Genomic DNA, 19,216 nt, shown 5'->3' on the forward strand with positions numbered 1-19,216 from the left:
CTCTTTGAGGTGCGAGGCTGTCCTTGCTGCAGGTGAACTCGGAGGTGGGCTGGAGAGATGCTGCCATGGCAACCTGGCTAATGTTATAGACACATGCAACCCAGGAAAGCCAAGGGCAGTCCTTCCCCCAAATGGGACTCTACTTTAGAACCAGTTAGACACCAGGGAAATCAACATTTTTTTTCCCGTCTCTCCTCCCTTTCTCTTGGATAAGCCAGCCAGCCAGCTGTCCCTAGGTGGGGAGAGACGGACACATTTTAAGGCTGTCCCAAAGGTGCAGTGGTCTCAGCCTGAGCCTGAGAACACATCCATTCTACAGTGAGCAGATGTCATCAGTAATGCTGGGTGAGCACTTACCACTCCCCAGCACTGGGGTACTTGCTCTAAGTGCATCCTCTCTTTCCTCTTCCCTCTAACGCTCTGGGATAAGGACCGTTGTTACTCCCGTTCTACGAGGGACAAAACTCAGGTTCTCGGAAGTGAAGTCACTTGATCAAGATCTCAGAGCCTGGGGTCACAGGTGGGGGACATCTAAGTGGTTGGGGCCAAATTCCAGATTCACACCTATGACCCTGGGAAATAAGCATTTAAGCATCCACTTAAGGACCAAAGCCATTTAGAGGTTTTATGTAAGTGGGAATTTATTATTATTATTATTTTAATCCTCATCCAAAGACATGCTTAGAGAGAAGGGAAGGAGAGAGAAAGAGAGAGAAACATTGATGTGAAAGAGAAACATTGATCAGTTGCCTTCTGTATGCTCCCTGACTGGGGATCAAACCTTGATCAGTTGCCTTCTGTATGCTCCCTGACTGGGGATCAGTTGCCTTCTGTATGCTCCCTGACTGGGGATCAAACCTTGATCAGTTGCCTTCTGTATGCTCCCTGACAGGGAATTGAACCAGCAACCTTCCAGTGCATGAGATGATGCTTAACTAGCTGAGCCACTCCGGCGGGCAAAGTGGGAATTCCTTATACTCTTTAGAAAGGCTTAAAAAGAAAATGATTATGCGTTATTTCTAGTATTCAGTTCCGGTCACTCAATGAATATTAGTTCTATTGACTTGGCATTGGATCCTACCTGCAACCAAAACACCAACCAGAGTAAGTCGGATCTCCCCACGGCTCCCCATTGTCCTTGGGAGAGAGTTTAAACTTACTGTGGGCTCCTTTCCACATGTCCTGGTGATCATGTCTGAATCTCCTCTCCAGCCCCACCATCTCATCTGTCCTCCCGCCGCCTCGCCCCAGCCACGCTGAGCTACTTGCATTTGCATTCCTCTTCTGTTGCAAACACCTCTGACTCGTATCTGTGCCTCCCCGAGTCCCACAGCACCTGCATCTCTCTTATATTACATTATGACCGTCCTTTGCTTGCCCATCTCTCTGACAAACACGAAAACATGCCTTTACAAGCTTAGGTTAAGTTCCCACCTGGCAGAGACTCAGACCCAATGGTAGCTGCATCTTATGGCTGTTTTTCTAAAGTTGCTGTTCAGTGACGTGGTAGCTCTACACTGATCAGTGATTCCAAAATTTCTTGTGCATCAGAACCACCTGGGTCCCAACCCCAGAGGTTTTGATCTAGCGGGCCTGGAGTGGAGCCCAGTAATTTGCATCTTTCCCTCGTTCTTAGGGATGCTGCTCATTATGGGACCACACTTTGAGAACCCCTGGGCTGGCCACCAGGGGAGGGTGGGTGTCTGGTCAGAGTGACCAAACACTTGTAGCTAAAATCAACCCATACTACATACAGGCAACTCCATTTCCAGGGGACGTGGCCATAGAACGCTGACCTACCGACTTATCCCTTCAGCCGCTATTTATGGAGCATGTGCTACGTCTAGGTCACCTGTGATTCCCAGCCCAAAGTTACAGTTGGTTGGTTTATTTTTCCATCCCCATCAGCTCAGTCTTGGAAGAAACGTGAGGAAGGGCAGTGTGATTGCAAACATTGAAGTCATCCTCATCAGCCTTACCTCCCACACTCAGTTGGGGGCGAGACACCGAACCTCTAGCTCCCTTCCTGAGCAGTGGGGTACCAGTGGTGCTTACTTGGCGGAGCCGAGTGCCAAGGGAGATGGAACATGCCCAGTTTGGCCCCTTGTTTTAGTCCTCTTCATTCAACTTGACTGCTTTCTAGAGGTCAATCAACAAACACACTCTTAAGAGCTGCTTAGCCCCAACCTCCATTTAGGCAGTCAGGGAAGAGCCTGGCTAGAGATTCCAGACCCCCGTTCCTGGAACTCCCCCGTGTGGCCAGATTTAAAGAAAACGTTCTTCTGGAGAGTACTAAATTAGGTTCTGAGCTCCTTCCATGGCCATCATTGTCAGCAATGCAGCTGGGGGCCATTTTGTTATTAGTGATCTTTTGGTGAGAAGGGGCTAGCGGGGGAGGGGAGGGCGAGCCATACAGGTGCAGGACAGTCTCCTCATAATGAGATGCAACGAAGTGAGGGGCGTGCAGCTTTCAGTTAGATAACGCATCCAAAATCCATTCTACCAGCTGTGAAGTGTGGTCACCTAAGGCATTCCTATGACTTCCCTTATTGCGGTGAAATTGCTTGGGCTGCTATGGCTAAAGGGTGGGGGGATGGAGAGGCTCTGAGAGCAGCTTTCTGGGGAAGGGAAACGGAAAGGGTTAAACTCTCCCGAAAACCAATTTATGCAAAGGACCCCGTGCTGACCAGCCTCCAGGCCAGCGCTGACGATCTGAATTACAAATGTATGGGCTTTGCTGCTCAGCTAGGAATTTCTGCTCTTCCTGATGGAGTCCTTTCTGTTCTTCCCACTGAGATCTAGACCTCGGAGCCTGAAAACTGCCTGGACAGAGGCTTAAGGGACATGTTGGGGGGATGGTTGGAACCAGCCCTTCCTAACTCCTGTTTCTGGGAGCCATGCTCTGCGCTTGCTCCGTGGTGGGTGAGTGAATCAGTGCCATTAGCTAGCCCACAGCATTTTTTTTTTTTTTTTAAATCTGAAGATCAACTTGGGACTCTGACATCAGAAATGACGTTTGTCAGGTTCAGTGGGTAGGAATCTGCTCCCTCGGAGAAGGTGCCAGCGGGGCTTGTAACAGAGGCTGCGGCCTCCGGCCTCCTGAAATTTAATGGGAATCTGGGCTGTTTGCAAACAAACGAGGACAACCAGCTACCGTGTCTGTGTGTTTAAGTCCCTGACGATTTGTTTAAAGAGAGGAGGGAGGGGGTGGGAGAAGGGGTGACAACAAAAACAAAAGAACTTCGCTTTCTTTCCCTTTCCCTCCCTGTTGGGCATTTTGGGGGTATGTGCTCCCTTCCCCTAACCTTTAGGCCCTACCTAAAGGATAAGTCGTGAGGGCAGGAAGCCGCTGAGAACAGCTGTGCTGTGAATGGGTTAATATGTGGGCATCAGTCAAGTCGCCGGCAGCTGGACCCGGGAGTGGAGTTCTGGTTTTGCTTCCCCAGTGTCAGCCATTTCAGCTCAATAGCTCAATTCTCGGGAAAGGCCACTTCTTGGCTTTGGAGAAGACACACTTTCCTGTGCACCTAAAAATAAACAAGCAAACACGTAAATGAGAGCACACACTGTAACGGCCCCCGCCCCACCCCAGGCCATGTCTCTCAGTTTCGGGTGTTGGAAGTTGCGCGGAGGCAGTTTTGCTGCTGAGCGGCTTAGTTTGAGGACCATCTTCGTGTTTACGGTACACGCTCAGGAGCAGGCTCTCAGCGGACACACACACTCAACCAAAACCAAAACAACCCCCCCCCCCCCCCCCCATCAAACGAAGTCCACACACCCTCAGACGTGGAGCTAACCTTGCTTCCTGGCGCTATGGTAACAGTTCATATAGAGCTCCCCGCAGAAGTCAGCTGGGCTCAGTGTTCATGCCTTAGAAAGCAGCCATTTCATGAAAAGACTGCTTTCCTTCTGGCCAGGAGGATGGGAAACAAGTTATAGGAACTGCTGGCATGCTCTGCAGGGGGCTTCTCAGCAAAGGACCTCTTTTAATATTTCACATTTTTGGGGGGGAGGGGGAGATGGCAGGTGGGAGGGCTCCTTCTGCATGACTCAGTTTCTCCTGGGGATTCTCATCAGGCCCAAGGCCCAAGCATCCAGGGAGATGAAACTTGCAAAGGAAACCGTCGCCTTTCTCCGTGGACTGGTGGAGTGGTGTGGCCCGCAAACCCCCGCTGGTGTGCGGACACAAAGGAGTCCCCAGCTGCCGGCTCCCTGGCCTCTTCCCACGCTGTGTGACCCCGGGCCGGAGCGTCCCCCCCACAGCGAGGGCTTCCCCAGAGGGTTTCCCCCCCACACTTGTGTCATGAGGTCATTCTCAGAGTAACCCCCAGGCTGGGCAGGCAGTGTGAGGAAGTCACTCAGCCGCAGGGAGACACCTCGGGTCTTTGTTTGAAATGAGCACCCCGCGTGCCCAGCAGCAAAGGGCCCCCTGACCTGTGTTCTTAGAGATCCCACTTTTCTCCTCCTCCCAAATACACGTTCTAAACACCTTGTGGCCCAATCCATGGTTTTGTTTGGCTAAAGTGCAGTCTTAGAATATATTCATTTGATTTTCAATCAGTGTGTGATGGGTCACGCATGTGATGGCTTTGTATGGGCAAGTGTGTGTGTGTTAGTTACATGCGTCTATTAGTGTGTTGAATACGAATGTATGCATGTATTTATCAATTCCTGTATGCACTTATGTTCATATGTATAAACGTGTGCATGCCTTTGTTTCTGTATGCAGTGTATGTGTGTATGTATAAACACATGCACTTATGCTCAGAGGTATGAATGCAAATCCCCGTGCGTGTACCTGTGAGCGGACGCCGCCCATGCAGACAGACGTCCTCTCGCTGCGCAGGGAGCCCGCGTCTCAGCGCAATGGGAGCAGCTTGCCCTTCCCGCCCGCCCGGAAGGGTGGCCCCTGGGCTGGAGGAGGCACCTGCTGTGAGGCGCACTTCATGCCGCAGCGCCCCCAGGCACCGGGCAGCCCAGCTCGGCTGAGACCAGGCTTTGCTCAGCTCCTTCCCAGCCCTGCTCTCTTCCTCCCCTTCTGCAGGAAGTCCTCCCACAGCATTTCACATGCATCGGGATCAATCCCGTCTCAAGCTCAGCGCCAGGCAGCTGGACCCAAGGCAGTACTTTTATATGCAGTAGGTGTGTGTCATGGTATGCCCACCTGTGTGCCCACACACAGGGAACCTGGGAGGAGCGGAGAGAGAGGGCAAGCTGGAGGAAGAGTACTGATTTTTTTTTTTAAACTGAGGAAGGTGAAGGCGTCTCAGACATAGGATGTGAGAGACCTGCTTTAAAAGTGGAAAATTAAAAGATGCTTTAGATGTCAATGTATTTTTTTTTTATTAAATCAAAGAAAGAAAGATACAGTACATGATATCAGCCAATCATATGCGACTTTTGAATTACATTTTAATAGACTGCTGGTCCTATTTACTCCTCTGTACAAGTATTAAAAAAAACTCATTTGTGAATAATCTGTAACTTTTTATTAAGGGGGTTACGGGAGGGTTTTATCAGAGCACATCTGAGAACATTAGGAAATTACAGACAGACTGGAGACAGTGCCAGACAGAGCACATGAAGCAAATCCCTCCATCTGAGAAAAACACAGGGACACAGGATGCAGGAGTCACACGGAGCCCTGGGCGCCCCCTTGTGTTGCAAAATAAACTAGCAACTTCATTTATTTTGTGTGTGTGTGTGTGTGTGTGTGTGTGTGTGTGTGTGTGTGTGTGTGTGTTTTGTTTTTTTAAGTTGTAATCCTCGCCCTTGTCACTGAGCCTCAACAAAGCAATTGTTTGCCCAAACTGTTTCAAGCCCACTCCAGTCAGTCTGGCCCCTCTTGTCAATACGTTCAAGGACCCTGTGTGAAAAACGACTCATATTCATTCCTCTCTTCCCTCCCCACACACGCCGCTCTGGGAAACTGGCAGCCTCCCCAGACGGAGCCCAGGCCTTCCCTCCTTGAAACGTGAACTTAAGCAGATTTTCCTCTCTTCTTGGGCGAGCCCGTTTACGACAAATCATTTCTTTCCTGCAACTTGTCGCTGCCATGCTTCATAGTTCAACCAGAGGGATTTCTCCACCCCACCCCACCACCCACTCTTCTGACCTGACGAGTGAACCTGCTAAGCCATCCTTGCGATTATTTACCCAGCAAAGATCGGACCAGAGACATAAATAATACATCTCAATGTACAGCGGCTCAGGCGTGGTTTTTGGCAGCATTTCATTCTGTGGCCATCAGAGGGAAACATATATACATGGCGTGGGCTGGGGAGGAGGTGGGGAGGGAGGAGGCATCTTGGAGGCAGGAGGACATGGTGGGAACCGTGGCGATTTGTTTACTTGGGTTTGCCAACTGGTCCGATGGATACGGGGTCTGTTTGCACTTGAGCGTCCATCATCCGCTTTGGTCCCTGGAGAAAAACACCAGAAAGTATGTCCTGATGAGGATCTGGAACAGCAACAGCAACACCTGCCACTTATTTAGCATTTACTCCGTGCCAAGTGCTGTGCTCAGTGAATGCACCTTACTCGAAGAGAATGGTCTCCTATCAGAGGCCCAAATTCAATGCCCCCTTCTATTACTTTCTAGCTCTGTGAAATCTTAGACAAATAACTGGTTGTGCTTCAGTCAGCTTTCTCTTTCTCTTTCTCTGTCTCTTTCTCTTTCTCTTTCTCTTTCTCTTTTCTTTTCTTTTTCTTTTTCTTTTTTTTTTTTTTTTTTAGAGAGAGAGAGAGAAATTGATTTGTCATTCCACTTATTTATGCAATCACTGGTTGATTTTTGTTCGTGCCATGACTGGGGATCAAACCCAAAACCTTGGCATATCAGGATAATGCTCCAACCAACCGAGTTACCTGCCCAGGGCCAGTTTCTTCATGTTTAAAATGGGGTGACAGCCCTGGCTTGTGTGGCAAGGCTGGCTGAGTGTCATCTGGTGCACTGAAAGGCTGTGGGCTTGATCCCTGGTTGGGGCATGCAGGAGGCAGCTGATCAATGTTATGCTCTCACATTGATGTTTCTCTCTCTCTCTCCCTTCCTCCCTCTCTCAAAATCAATAAATTATTCTTTAAAATAATTGTGAGTGATACAAGTCATCGCAGAGAATTGTTCTAAGATAAAGTGAGTTTGTACTTGTAATGCACCTAGTGCCATGCCTGGGGCACAGAAAGCCCTCCATGATTATAGCTCATGTCAGTCCCCCTCTCTAACCACTTCCTCACCACACTGTCTCCACCTGCATGGCGCTCTGAGGATGCCAGCTGTTTCCCGGTGCCCAGCACGTGCCAGCACACAGTAGGTATCACCTGAATGTGGCTGAATAAACTCTAGGAATCAAGTGCTATTATTACTGTTGTTATTATTATTTAACCTTTTCTGTCAAGTATAATTTGCATACAATAAAATGAATCCTGTTTGTATATAGTTCTCTGATCTTTGACCAATATAAGTAGCCCTATAACCACCACCAAAACCAAAATATGGCATTCAATCGCTTACAAATCCCTAGGCCCCTTTAGAGTCAACCCCTCCCCCCAGCCCCAGACACTGGTAACCAGGGGCTGTTCTCCATGCCTAGACTTTTGCCTCTTTCAGGATGCCATAGCAATGGGATCACAGAGCACAGAGCTCTGAGTCTAGCTTCTTTCATGAAGCTTAATGGGTTTGAGATTTATCCATCTTGCTGCATTATCGGGGGTACTATTATTACTGGCCCTGTTTTACAATATAGCAAATACATTGTAAAGTAGTATAGTATAATGGGATAGCATATTTAGTACAGTAACCCTAACCCAAGGGCAGAGAGTACATAGAGTGAAGCACATATAGTAAAATGCATATAGTATGGAGTAGTATAATAGTATATATAGATAGTATTGTATAGTATAATGTAGTATAGGATAGTATACTATAGGATAGTGTATATTGAATAATATATATACACATATATATTGAAACCTAGTAGAGTTAATGTAGCATAGTATATAGTATATATAGTACAGTAAACCATTGTATATATAATATAAATATATATAAGGTAGCACAGTGTAGTATAGTATATAAAGGAGTGGCCAAAGTAGTTTTAATTATATTTTTTGTACAGAAAATACAGTATTTAATAAATCTATGCATCCATCCATTTATCCATTCATCCATTTGCCCCATCCACCCATCATCTGCTCATCCATCCCCTCATCCATCCATCCATTCACCCAAGCATCCATCCACGAGGCATGCATCTATGCATTTATCCATCTATCCATGCACCCATTTGCCCATCCACCCATCATCTATTCATACATCCCCTCATCGAGCCATTCACCCACTCGTGCATCCATGAGACATGCATCCGGCCAGCTGCCACACCGGGGGGGGGGGGGGGGGGGGGAACAGGGCATTTGTCATGACAGATAGGGCAAAGCCAATAGCCTGGGAGGAAACAACTGAACGGACAGAAATGGAGAACACAAAAAGGTTGACTAAGTATTAATGTCAGTCCTCCGCTCATGCCCACCTGGCTTCCTGGGATGGAAGCAGCTAAGCTTAGTCACCTGTGCACCCAGCCTGCAGGGTCAGGCTTAGAGCAATCTCCCTGGTGGAAATCCTTCAAGGCTCTGTTTGGCCACAGACAGCCATCGATGCTTCTTGTCATCCCCTGTCCCTGCCAACATCCCCTGTCCTTGCTTTCTCTCTTCCAGCCAGATGGAACTCCAGTTCTCTGCCCCCTCTCCAGCATGCCTTGGCACCTGTCTTTCCTCTGCCTGGCACACATTCTGCCTTCAGACCTCCCCTTGTCCCTCTGTCCGCAGACTAGTTTGAGACTCCACTTCCTCGAGAAGCGTTTCCCTGACTCCTCTCAAGGGCAAGGCCAGGCCACGCCCTCACCCTCAGGCTCCCTTCACAGGTTTACCTTCTGCCTCCCACCTGTTGCCAGACTCCACACCCCCACCCCATCCATCCCACCGGGACTGTCACTCCAGAGGGCAAGGCCTGTGTCCACCTTCTCTCTCTGTGCCCAGCACCGCGCCTGGCACAGAGCAGGTGCTCGGTAAGTACTGGTTGACAGATGTCCTGCCAGCCCCTAGCCAGTGGTCCCCTCAGGAGGCAGGAGGCTCACCTTGGCCAGAGCCCAGAGAGAAATGTGAAAAGCTCCACCTACCAGGCCCTTGAAGAAGCCCCCAAGGGACTGGCGCCGCTTCTCAGGTCTCTTCTGGAGCCGGTCCCCATTCTGCAGCGTGTTGGCCTGGACCATGGCCACGGCCACGGCGGGCTCCACACACGCACACGGGGCCGGCTCTTTGGCTTCCTGCTTGTTGTTCCGCGGCTTGTTGCTCTCGGCCACTGTCTTCTTATCCTTGTCCTTGTCCTTGGCGGAGCCCTCCTTGCCCTTCTGGCTCGCCCCTGCTCCTGCAGGCTCGGGCTCGGGTGGCGCGGGGGCCTTCTGCGGGGAGTGCGGAGTCTACAACAAGTTCAAACACATGCATCTCAGTGGCTGCAAGACAACTCTCAATAAATACGTCAAAACAGAGATACTCAAATGTTGGATGGGATCTAGGTTTTCATGAGTCCTGGGTGGAATGAAGAAAAAATAAATAAAAATAAATAAAAATAAATAAAAATAATAAATAAATAAATAAATAAATAAATAAATAAATAAATAAATAAGAAAACCAAGAAACACACCAATACTTATTACGGTATACTCACAGTAGGGGACATTTATTTATTCATCTGATAATTTGTTAATGTCATACTTTCCCAGCAAGCATTCTTCTTCCTTTTTCTGGTGCTAGAACCTGGGTTTTCCTTGGGAACCACTCTTCCCTCTAGTCCAGTGGTTGGCAAACATGTGGCTCTTTGGCCCTTTGAGTGTGGCTCTTCCACAAAATACCATGTGCAGGCATGCACGTACAGTGCTATTGAAACTTCATGGCCCATGCGCAGAAGTTGGTTTTCAGCCTGGGCGAGTGTATTTTGAAGAAGTGGTGTTAGAACACTCAAGGGTCCAAAGCCACAGTTTGCCGATCACTGCTCTAGTCTATTCTTTAGCTTTTAGGCAAACACGTGACCCAGGCTGGCCAATCAAACTATTGCTTGTGATTGGGCTGCTGTTCAGGATAGCCAAGCAGATGAAAACTGAGCTTATCTCGGGAGCTTTGTTCAAATAGCTATGTGAGAGAGTCCTGCTCATTTTCTGCTGGGTTTAAAGAAAAAAGCAAGCCTGCAGCTCCCAGAGCCAGGGCATTTCCAAAAAAAATATGTTTGAAAAGTTAGTGGACACAGAGGAAAGCTGAGAGACAGGAGAGAAAGAGCCCACATATTGATGGCACTGTGTGTGTGCCTGGATCCAGCTGTTCCTGAAGCCCTTCACGCTAATGCTAGTTTTGAGATATTTCTGCACGTGCAACTGCATGCGGCTCTTTTCTTGGGGTTACCTTTTCTAGTCTATGTCTACCTTAATTTCGGGTGTGAAATTGTCCCTTTGCTTCATCAAGCAGTGATAAAGGAGATTGTTTTACTTTTAGTTTTGAACTCACATCCTTTCATGCCAAAGTGAAATGTTTATAATCCTATTTGGTTTCTACCATTTGGAGGGATGAGGCTGTAAAATTTAAAATTCTAGAGAATACTGGGTAAATTATGGACAGATTAAAAAAAAATCTACTAGGGGAGAGAAATCAAGATGGCGGCATTGGTAACTGCCTAACTGCAGCCTCACACAACAATTTCAAAAAATACAACTAAAATATATATAAAGTGGACATTATCCAGAACTACAGGAAAGTGGACTGACTGGAAATTCTACAACGAGAAGGAAAGAGTAAACCAGAAGGAAAATAAGAAGAGCTGTAAAAGCCTAAGGTACGAAGACACGTTGCATGCACAGAGAGAGAACGGAGCTGGAGAGGAGAGGGAGGCTGAGTGCCTGGCTGGTGTTCCCTAGCTGGAAGGAGATAAAAGCTCCAGACTGTGCTGAACCCCAGTTCCAAAAGCACTGAACCCCTGTTCTGAGCGAGATCCTGGGAACCCAGGCTCAAACAGAGGGAGTCGGGGCTGTGAGGTGGAATCCCAGAGAAGCAGCAAAAAACAGAGCCCCCGAAGTCACGCACATTGCGCGCAGAGGACTGACTGTTGACTGTGCTGCTAGATTGCCCTAGTGGGAAGGAGAGAAAAGCTCCAGACTGTGCTGAGCCCCAGTTCCAACAGCACTGAACTCCAGTTCTGGATGAGACCCTTAAGCCCCAGGCTCATATAGAGGGAATCTGGGCTGTAAGGCAGACACTCAGGGGAGTGGCGAAAGGCAGCGCCCCCGAGTCGCACACATTTCGCGCAGAGGACAGACTGTTGATTGAGCCGCTGGATTGACCTAGTGGGAAGGAAACATAAGCTCCAGACTGATCTTAACCCCACTTCCAACTGCACAGAACCCTAGTTGCGGGCTCGTGGGGGGAGAGACTAGACTATCTGGTAGCGGGCGAAACTCTAGGGCACCTTTCTCTCAGAGGAACACTGAGATTCAGGAACCTCATAGGGCGGGGCTAATCAAAAGCCACGGCTGTAGGCTCCACCCTGAAACTCCACCCCATCCAAGCTGAGCACAGAGGCTCTTGCAGTTTTCCAAGTCTAGTGTAATAAGGCTGTCTCCTGGCATAGATACAGCTGATCCTCCCACCTTACCAACTCAGGGAAGCAGTGAAAATGCCCAGACAAGGAAACAGATCACAAACAAAAGAAATGGAGGACAAAAAGCGACTGGCTATAGAGTTCAAAACCACGCTTATAAGGTTTTTCAAGAATCTCCTAGAAAAGGCCAATAAAATAAACAAGACCTTTGAAGATAAGAAAAGGGATCAACTAGAAATAATAAAGGATCAACTAGAAATAATAAGGGATCAACAAGAAATAAAGAATACATTCTCTGAAATAAAAAATATTATACAGAGTCCTAAAAACAGAATGGGAGATTGCAAGAATCAAGTCAAAGACTTGGAACACAAAGAGCCAGAGGACACTCCTCCACAGAAGCAAGAAGACAAGAGAATTCAGAAAGCTGAAGATAGTGTAAGAAACCTCTGGGACAACTTCAAGTGAACCAACATCAGAATTATGGGCATCCTAGAAGATGACAAAGAGCAAGATACCAAAAACATATTGAAAGAAATAGTGACAGAAAACTTCCCCCACCTGGGGAAAGAATTAGACTTACAAGTCCAGGAAGCACACAGAACCCCAAACAAAAGGAATCCAGAGGACCACACAAAGACACATCATAATTAAAATTCCAAGAGCAAAAAACAAAGAGAAAATATTAAAAGCAGCAAGAGAAAAGCAAGTAGTTACCTATAAAGGAGCACCCATACGACTGTCAGCTGATTTCTCAACAGAAACCATGCAGGCCAGACGGGAATGGCAAGAAATATTCAAGATAATGAATAACAAGAACCTACAGCCAAAAATACTCTACCCAGCAAAGCTATCACTCAGAATTGAAGGCCAAATAAAGAGCTTCACAAATAAAAAAAGCTGGGAGAATCCAAGATGGCTGCTCGGGTAGGCAACTAGCCACAGCCGCACACAACAATTTCAACAAAATACAACTAAAATATAAAATGGACATTACCCAGAGCTACAGGAAAGTTGACTGACTGGAAATTCTACAACAAGAAGCAAGGAGAAAACCAGAAGGAAGTGCGGAGGAGCTGTAAAAGCCCAAGGTACGGAGACACGCGGTGCGTGCGGAGAGGACAGAGTCGGAGAGGAGGGAGGCCGAGTGCCTGGCTGGTGGTCCCAAGCGGGAAGGAGAGAAAAGCTCCGACTGTGCTGGGCCCAGCTCCAACTGCTCTGAACCCCAATTCTAGGCCAGACCCCGGGGACCCAGGCTCACCCATAGGGAGCCGGGCTGTAAGGCGGGACTCCAGGGAAGCGGCGAAAGGAGGTCCCAGAGGCGCGCACACTGCGCGCAGAGAAGGGCCGGCTGGCTGTGCCTCGGGATTGCCCTGACGGGAAGGAGACAGGGGCTCCAGACTGCTCTGAATGCCACCTCCAATCCCACTACCAACTGAACTGAACCCCAATACCGGACTCATTGGGGGAGAGCATAGACAGTTTGGCAGCAGGCGAAAATCGAGGGCACCTTTCTCTCAGAGGTGCTCGCAACAAGTACTGAAGGACCCTGAGTCTCAGGAGTCGCATAGGGCGGGGCTGACGGAAGCCAAGGCTGTAGGCTCCACCCTGAAATCCCGCCCCATCAGGAAAGCTGCCTGCGAAAATGCCTAAACCAAATAGATCACAAACGAAAGAAATGGAGGACAAAAAGCAACTGGATATAGAGTTCAAAACCACACTTATAAGGTTGTTCAAGAATCTCCTAGAAAAGGCCGATAAAATAAACAAGACCTATGAGGATATGAAAAGGGATCAACTAGAAATAATAAGGGATCAACAAGAAATAAAGAATACATTCTCTGAAATAAAAAATATTTTATGGAGTCCTAAAAACAGAATGGAAGATCGCAAGAATCAAGTCAAAGATTTGGAACATAAAGAGCCAGAAGACACTCTTCCGCAGACGCAAGAAGGCCAGAGAATCCAGAAAGTTGAAGATAATGTAAGAAACCTCTGGGACAACTTCAAGCGAACCAACATCAGAATTATGGGGGTCCCAGAAGATGAGAGAGAGCAAGATATCGAAAACATACTGAAAGAAATAGTGACAGAAAACTTTCCCCACCTGGTGAAAGAATTAGACTTACAAGTCCAGGAAGCGCACAGAACTCCAAACAAAAGGAATCCAAAGAGGACCACACCAAGACAAATCATAATTAAGATTCCAAGAGCAAAAGACAAAGAGAGAATATTAAAAGAAGCAAGAGCAAAGAAGGTAGTTACCTATAAAGGAGCACCTATACGATTGTCAGCTGATTTCTCAACAGAAATCATGCAGGCCAGACGGGAATGGCAAGAAATATTCAAGGTGATGAATAGCAAGAACCTACAGCCAAAGATAATCTATCCAGCAAAGCTATCACTCAGATTCGAAGGTCAGATAAAGAGCTTCACTAATAAAAAAAAGCTAAAGGAGTTCATCACCACCAAATCAGAATTATATGAATTGCTGAAGGGGGTTCTTTCAGAAGAGAAAGTAAATAAAGATAAAAATTATGAACAATAAATACGTAACTATCAACAAGTGAATCTAAAAACCAAGGAAACTAAAAAAAAAAAAAAAAAAAATCTGAGGAACAATATTAACTATTGAATATAATAGAATCAGAGCCTCCGGATCTGCGAGAAAGAACTTTCTGTTGTTTACAAGCCACCCGACCGGTGGCACCTCAGTACAGCAGCCTGGTAACTGGCTTGGTCTGTGTTCCCTTCCTTGTCATTTGACTCTGTTATCGCTACAAATGTCCCTCTTTATAGCTAATATTTTTCATTGCTCTGTAGTCTCATTTATCTGACATTAATGAAACCACTCCAGCTTTCTCAAAAAAAAAAAAATAAATAAATAAAAAAATAAAAATAAAGAAACAAACAAACAAAAAAAACCAAATAAAAAAAGCTAAAGGAGTTCATCACCACCAAACCAGAATTATATGAATTGCTGAAGGGGGTTCCTTAGGAAGAGGAAGAAAATAAAGATAAAAATTATGAACAATAAATATGTAACTATCAACAAGTGAATCTAAAAACCAAGGGAATTAAAAAACTTGATGAACAATATTAACTGGTGAATATAATAGAATTAGAGGTATGGAAGGGGAGTGCTCTGACAATTCTTGGGGAAAAGAGGAGTGGGGGGGTGCGGGAAGAGATTGAACATAAACTGTGCACCTATGGATGAGGAACAATTGGGGGTGGGGAAAGGGCAGAGGGTGGGGTGGGAAGCTGGTGGAGGGGAAAAAAAATGAGGATCTTTTGTAATAATGTGAATAATAAAGATTTATTTAAAAAAATATCTACTAGGAAGCAAAAGCCTTTTCTCCACAATTTACTTGAATTGAAATGCCTACAGGGGCCAGACAGATAAAATAAAACATGACCCAAGCTACAGGTAAGAATACTTTCATGGAGACTTACACACCCCCCCCCCCCCCCCCCCCCCCCCCAGTTGTGAAACCAATGTAGGGACAAGGAATTAGTTCTCTAGGCAGTGGTCGGCAAACTGCGGCTCGCAAGCCACATGCGGCTCATGAGCCTCGGTTTGCCGCTCTGTTGACTAATGAATTTGCCGACCACTGTGTAAGTTATCACCTTTACCCAGAAGTTTTGACTTCAAGTTAAAGACATTAGTATATTATTAAAATGTTGTTTAAGTGTTTTTCCCTAAGGCAGTGGTCGGCAAATTCATTAGTCGACAGAGCTGCAAACCGGGCTTGTGAGCCGCATGTGGCTCTCGAGCCGCAGTTTGCTGACCACTGCTTTAGTGTAAGAAAGCACCAGTTGAAGCGATGCTGACTTTGATGTCAGGAGACAGTGTGGAGTGGGGCACTGTGGTGAGCTGAATGTCACGTGCCCTGTTTAAACAGCTGCTCAGACCCAGCCTCGAGATGCTATGTAGGATGACAGCCCAGTGTAATCGTCAGATCTGGCTTTTCAATGGAAACTTAAAGATTGATTTTTTAAAAATGTGACATATGTGCATTTTTAAGTACCGACTTCTCAAGTTTTAAAGCGCTGTTTACAGCAAACCACAGCCCCAGTGCCCTGTGAGCTGCATTTAACCTCCTGGGTATATGTTTACAATCTCTGATTCATGAAGTTATTACTGTCCCAAGGTCCAGAGACTCTATGAGAGGGGGCAGGTCTGTTGAGAAGGAGCAGTCAGAGTGCTGTTGCTGACACGGTGGATTGAGCACATCCTTGGAAGGAAGTGGGAAGACTGCTGTCCCCGGGCCCGAGGAGGTCTCTGCAGGTGGCAGCCCCCGGAGGTCAGCCTCCCTGCATAAAAGCACATCAGACACTCAGTGTGCCCGAGAAGCTGCTCTGTAACCGGGTGTCCCCAGTATTTCTGTCGGGCCCCTGCTGCCTACGTTCTAGCAAAGGCTAACACACAGAAGCCCAAGTACAGCAGACAATGAGCCAGAGGCTCCCATTCAGAAAAGCCCAGTGACCAGTGACCCCATTCCCACAGCTCACCCACTGTTTTTGTTGCATGGAAGGTTTTAAGATACAGGGAAGAGCTAAGAGTTTGGCGTCTGAAGTCTAAGGGACCAGGTGTGTGGCCTGGAATAAACTGTTCGGTCTCTCAGCTTCCTCGTCTGTAGGGGGATAATTAAAGACATCATACCTCGTGCCTCTGGGAGGACTACGTCAGCTAGTAATGACACCGTGCCGGGCCCACATGAATGGCCAAACGTAAGGAGGCCAATCGTCTTGGTTTGTTTGAATATGGGGGGTGGGGTGGAGTTCAGGACCCACTGGGGAAGTCTTGGGAGAACTGCTCAAGAAATTTCCCACATGGAGAAGAGGGAAGAGCGTGTGGAAAAGCTTTGCAATAAGAAATAGCTGGGGAACTCTGGCTTGTTCATGCTTGTATCTGCAGAGCCCATTAATGCTGATAGGTAGTAGGCGCTTAACCTGGAGACATTGAATGAGCTGGCATGGTTGATGACTGCATTGGAAATGAGGCTGGAAAGAACTGAGAACGTGACAGCTAAACCCACCACCGAACCGCGTTCACCAGTCACTTACTTGGTAGCTGGAGTCTTTCCCATTTATTTCTTCTGAGTGGGCGGTCCCTCCATCCCCTTTCACTGACTAAAATAACAAACAGACAAGGGCCTTTCAGCTACCATACGCACAGCAAAATAGAGTACACAAAGGCAGTTCTGATATGGGTGGCCATAGCCATTCGTTGTTGAGAATCAGATTAAGACAAATGGCAGACCAACTAGAAATGAAAATATACAATTATGAAAATATACAATTTCCATGGTCTGCACCCAGAGAGTCTAAATAATTAAGTTCAAGTGTCAGCATCCAAAAATGACAACAACACAAATCTTCAACTGTAGGGTTAGGTAATTCTGGGATCAATAAGTCGTGATAAAAATACCAATGTTGGAACCAGGAGGTGGCTGAAAACATTGATGAATGAATCAATGAACAAATAGGTGGCCCAAAGGTGCAAACATCCAGTTATAAGATAAATAAGTATTATGGGGTGTAATGTACACAAGAGACCACAGTGACCTTTGCTGGATGATATAGAAAAGTTGTTAAGACACCAAGTCCTAAGAATTTTCATCACAAGAAGAAACATATTTTTCTCCCCCACCCCATTTCTTTTCATTGTAACTGTATGAGATCATGGATGCTAACTAAACTTTCAAACCTTTATGCTGTACACCTGAAAGTCATACAGTGATATATGTCCATTATCCTATCTAATTAGGAGGGGATATGCTAATTGACTGCCATGTCCTCAAAGATGGCGGCGCACACAGTCACAAGATGGTGGCACCCAGTCCCCTCAGCCCTGCCTATAGAGTCCCTCATTCCCCTCAGTCCCCTAGCTGCCCAGGGCCAGCCTGAGGAGCAGGAAAACCTCAGATGGTGGCTGCCCAACCACCCAGGGCTGCCCAAGGCTCAGGTAACCAGGGCTGGCCGAGGCTTGCGCTGCTGGCAGTGGCAGCAGAAGAGGTGTGATGGGGGCATCACTTTCCCTTGATCACTGGGTCACCTCCCACCCCTGAGGGCTCCTGGACTGTGAGAGGGGGCAGGCCGGGCTGAGGGACCCACCTCCCACCCCCACACTGGCACTCTAGTATCTTAATAAAACTGGAAACAATAAAAATACAGTAGATGAATAAACAATAAAAAAAACCACTGGTAGCCTTTCATTGGTGACATTTGGTGGTCTTTCATTGCTTCCTCCCTCTCTCCCTCAGCCTTAATTCCTTCTCTCATCCCTTGTTTATTCTCTCTATTCCCCTTCTCTCCTCTGGGCAGAACTCCTCTCCAGAGACGAATTGGAATAGTTCATGTTGGGCTTTGTATTAAAAGGACCATAACCACAGAAACTTATTTTTTCCAGCTGTCAAAAATAGCAGAGCTCCTGTTGAAAGAGACTAAAATTCTTTCAGAGACAAACACTTTAAAGAACAGTCTGAAGACTCCGAAATAATTTCAGAAACTTTCCAACGAGATACAGAGCAACTTTCTTCATGGGGGTTATTTCTGCTCATGATCATCAAGGCATGGAGATGGGGCCTGGTTGTGACATCCAAGCCTTGGGTTATTCATGACATTATTTCTGGTTTCCTTTGCCGGGTCCTACGTTCCTATTGCTTGATACTCCGTGGCACGTTTGAACCATTTCCAATGCATATATCTCTTAGGTACTCAACATTCTCGAGGGGAGTTGTTGTGTACTTTGATGGGGATGTTATCCAACCCAAATTGAGATTTACAAGAAAAACTGGGAAGCCATTTTAATTTAGTCTGAGCATATCAGCAACATGATCTCACTACATATATCCAAGGAATAGGACCTGCCAGAAATTTCCAGGATAAACAAAGGCTATAAGTCCAAACTTGGTGGTTTACCAAAATGCCCACTTGAATGAAATTGGACAATTCAGACAAAATTACAGGGGTAGCCAACTTCATTTCAGTGACAAAGCACATTCAGAAAACTATGTGCAAGCTTTACATCCACCATGTATTAATTCCTCTCCACTTGCCTTGTAATTTCAAGTCAGTGTAATTTTAGGCAATTTCAGGTAGGACCACGACATAAAAGTGATGTTTGCTCAGTAAGCATTACTAAGGGAATCACCAACGTGAAGCTATGGTTGTCCAATCTTTAGATAGTCTCAGAGGAAACCAGTTTCCAGGAGAAGCCAGGAAGCAGAAATAACACGAGTATAAGGGTGAATCAACAAAAACTGAGACTGAGCTCTGGCTTGGCCAGTTAGCATCTCTGTGACTGGAGGTCGCTTCAGCCCTGAGTCTCTGTGCCCTCACAGCAGGGCAGGAGTTGTGCCTGTTTCACAGGGTTTTTATATTAATAAGTGAGTTGGCACATGCGATGTGCTTATTAGCACAATGCCAGCCACACCATTTGCATGCCATAAATGGCAGCTATTATTATTATTAATAACTGAGAAGTGTAGAATTCCTCCCCTTTAAGAATAGAGAGAAATACAAGTTGCTGGTGAAGACAGAAATTGCCTAAACAAATGCTGCTTCCAGAAACCC

At 46.8% G+C, this 19,216-nt stretch overlaps 1 protein-coding gene across 8 annotated transcripts in view; it reads right to left on the reverse strand.

Annotated features, from left to right (window-relative positions):
* Nucleotides 1-2,955: 2,955 nt before the first annotated feature.
* BCAS1 (brain enriched myelin associated protein 1) overlaps nt 2,956-19,216 on the reverse strand; it is a 76,883-nt gene continuing 60,622 nt past the window's right edge. For 3 of the 8 annotated variants that reach the window (XM_036418814.2, XM_036418817.2, XM_036418816.1), the window contains 3 exons: nt 16,706-16,771; nt 9,171-9,470; nt 5,737-6,422 (listed from right to left, as the gene is read on the reverse strand). In XM_036418814.2, the coding sequence (XP_036274707.1) occupies nt 6,348-6,422; nt 9,171-9,470; nt 16,706-16,771 (441 nt within the window). In that variant the 3' untranslated portion in view covers nt 5,737-6,347. Of the gene's footprint in view, nt 3,528-5,736; nt 6,423-9,170; nt 9,471-16,705; nt 16,772-19,216 lie in introns of those variants that run through there. The other 5 variants (XM_045574441.1, XM_045574438.1, XM_045574440.1 and 2 more) reach the window with 4 other exon arrangements.

The sequence above is a fragment of the Pipistrellus kuhlii genome, unplaced genomic scaffold, assembly GCF_014108245.1.
Source record: "Pipistrellus kuhlii isolate mPipKuh1 unplaced genomic scaffold, mPipKuh1.p scaffold_m20_p_6, whole genome shotgun sequence".
In the NCBI taxonomy this organism is placed as follows: Eukaryota; Metazoa; Chordata; class Mammalia; order Chiroptera; family Vespertilionidae; genus Pipistrellus; species Pipistrellus kuhlii.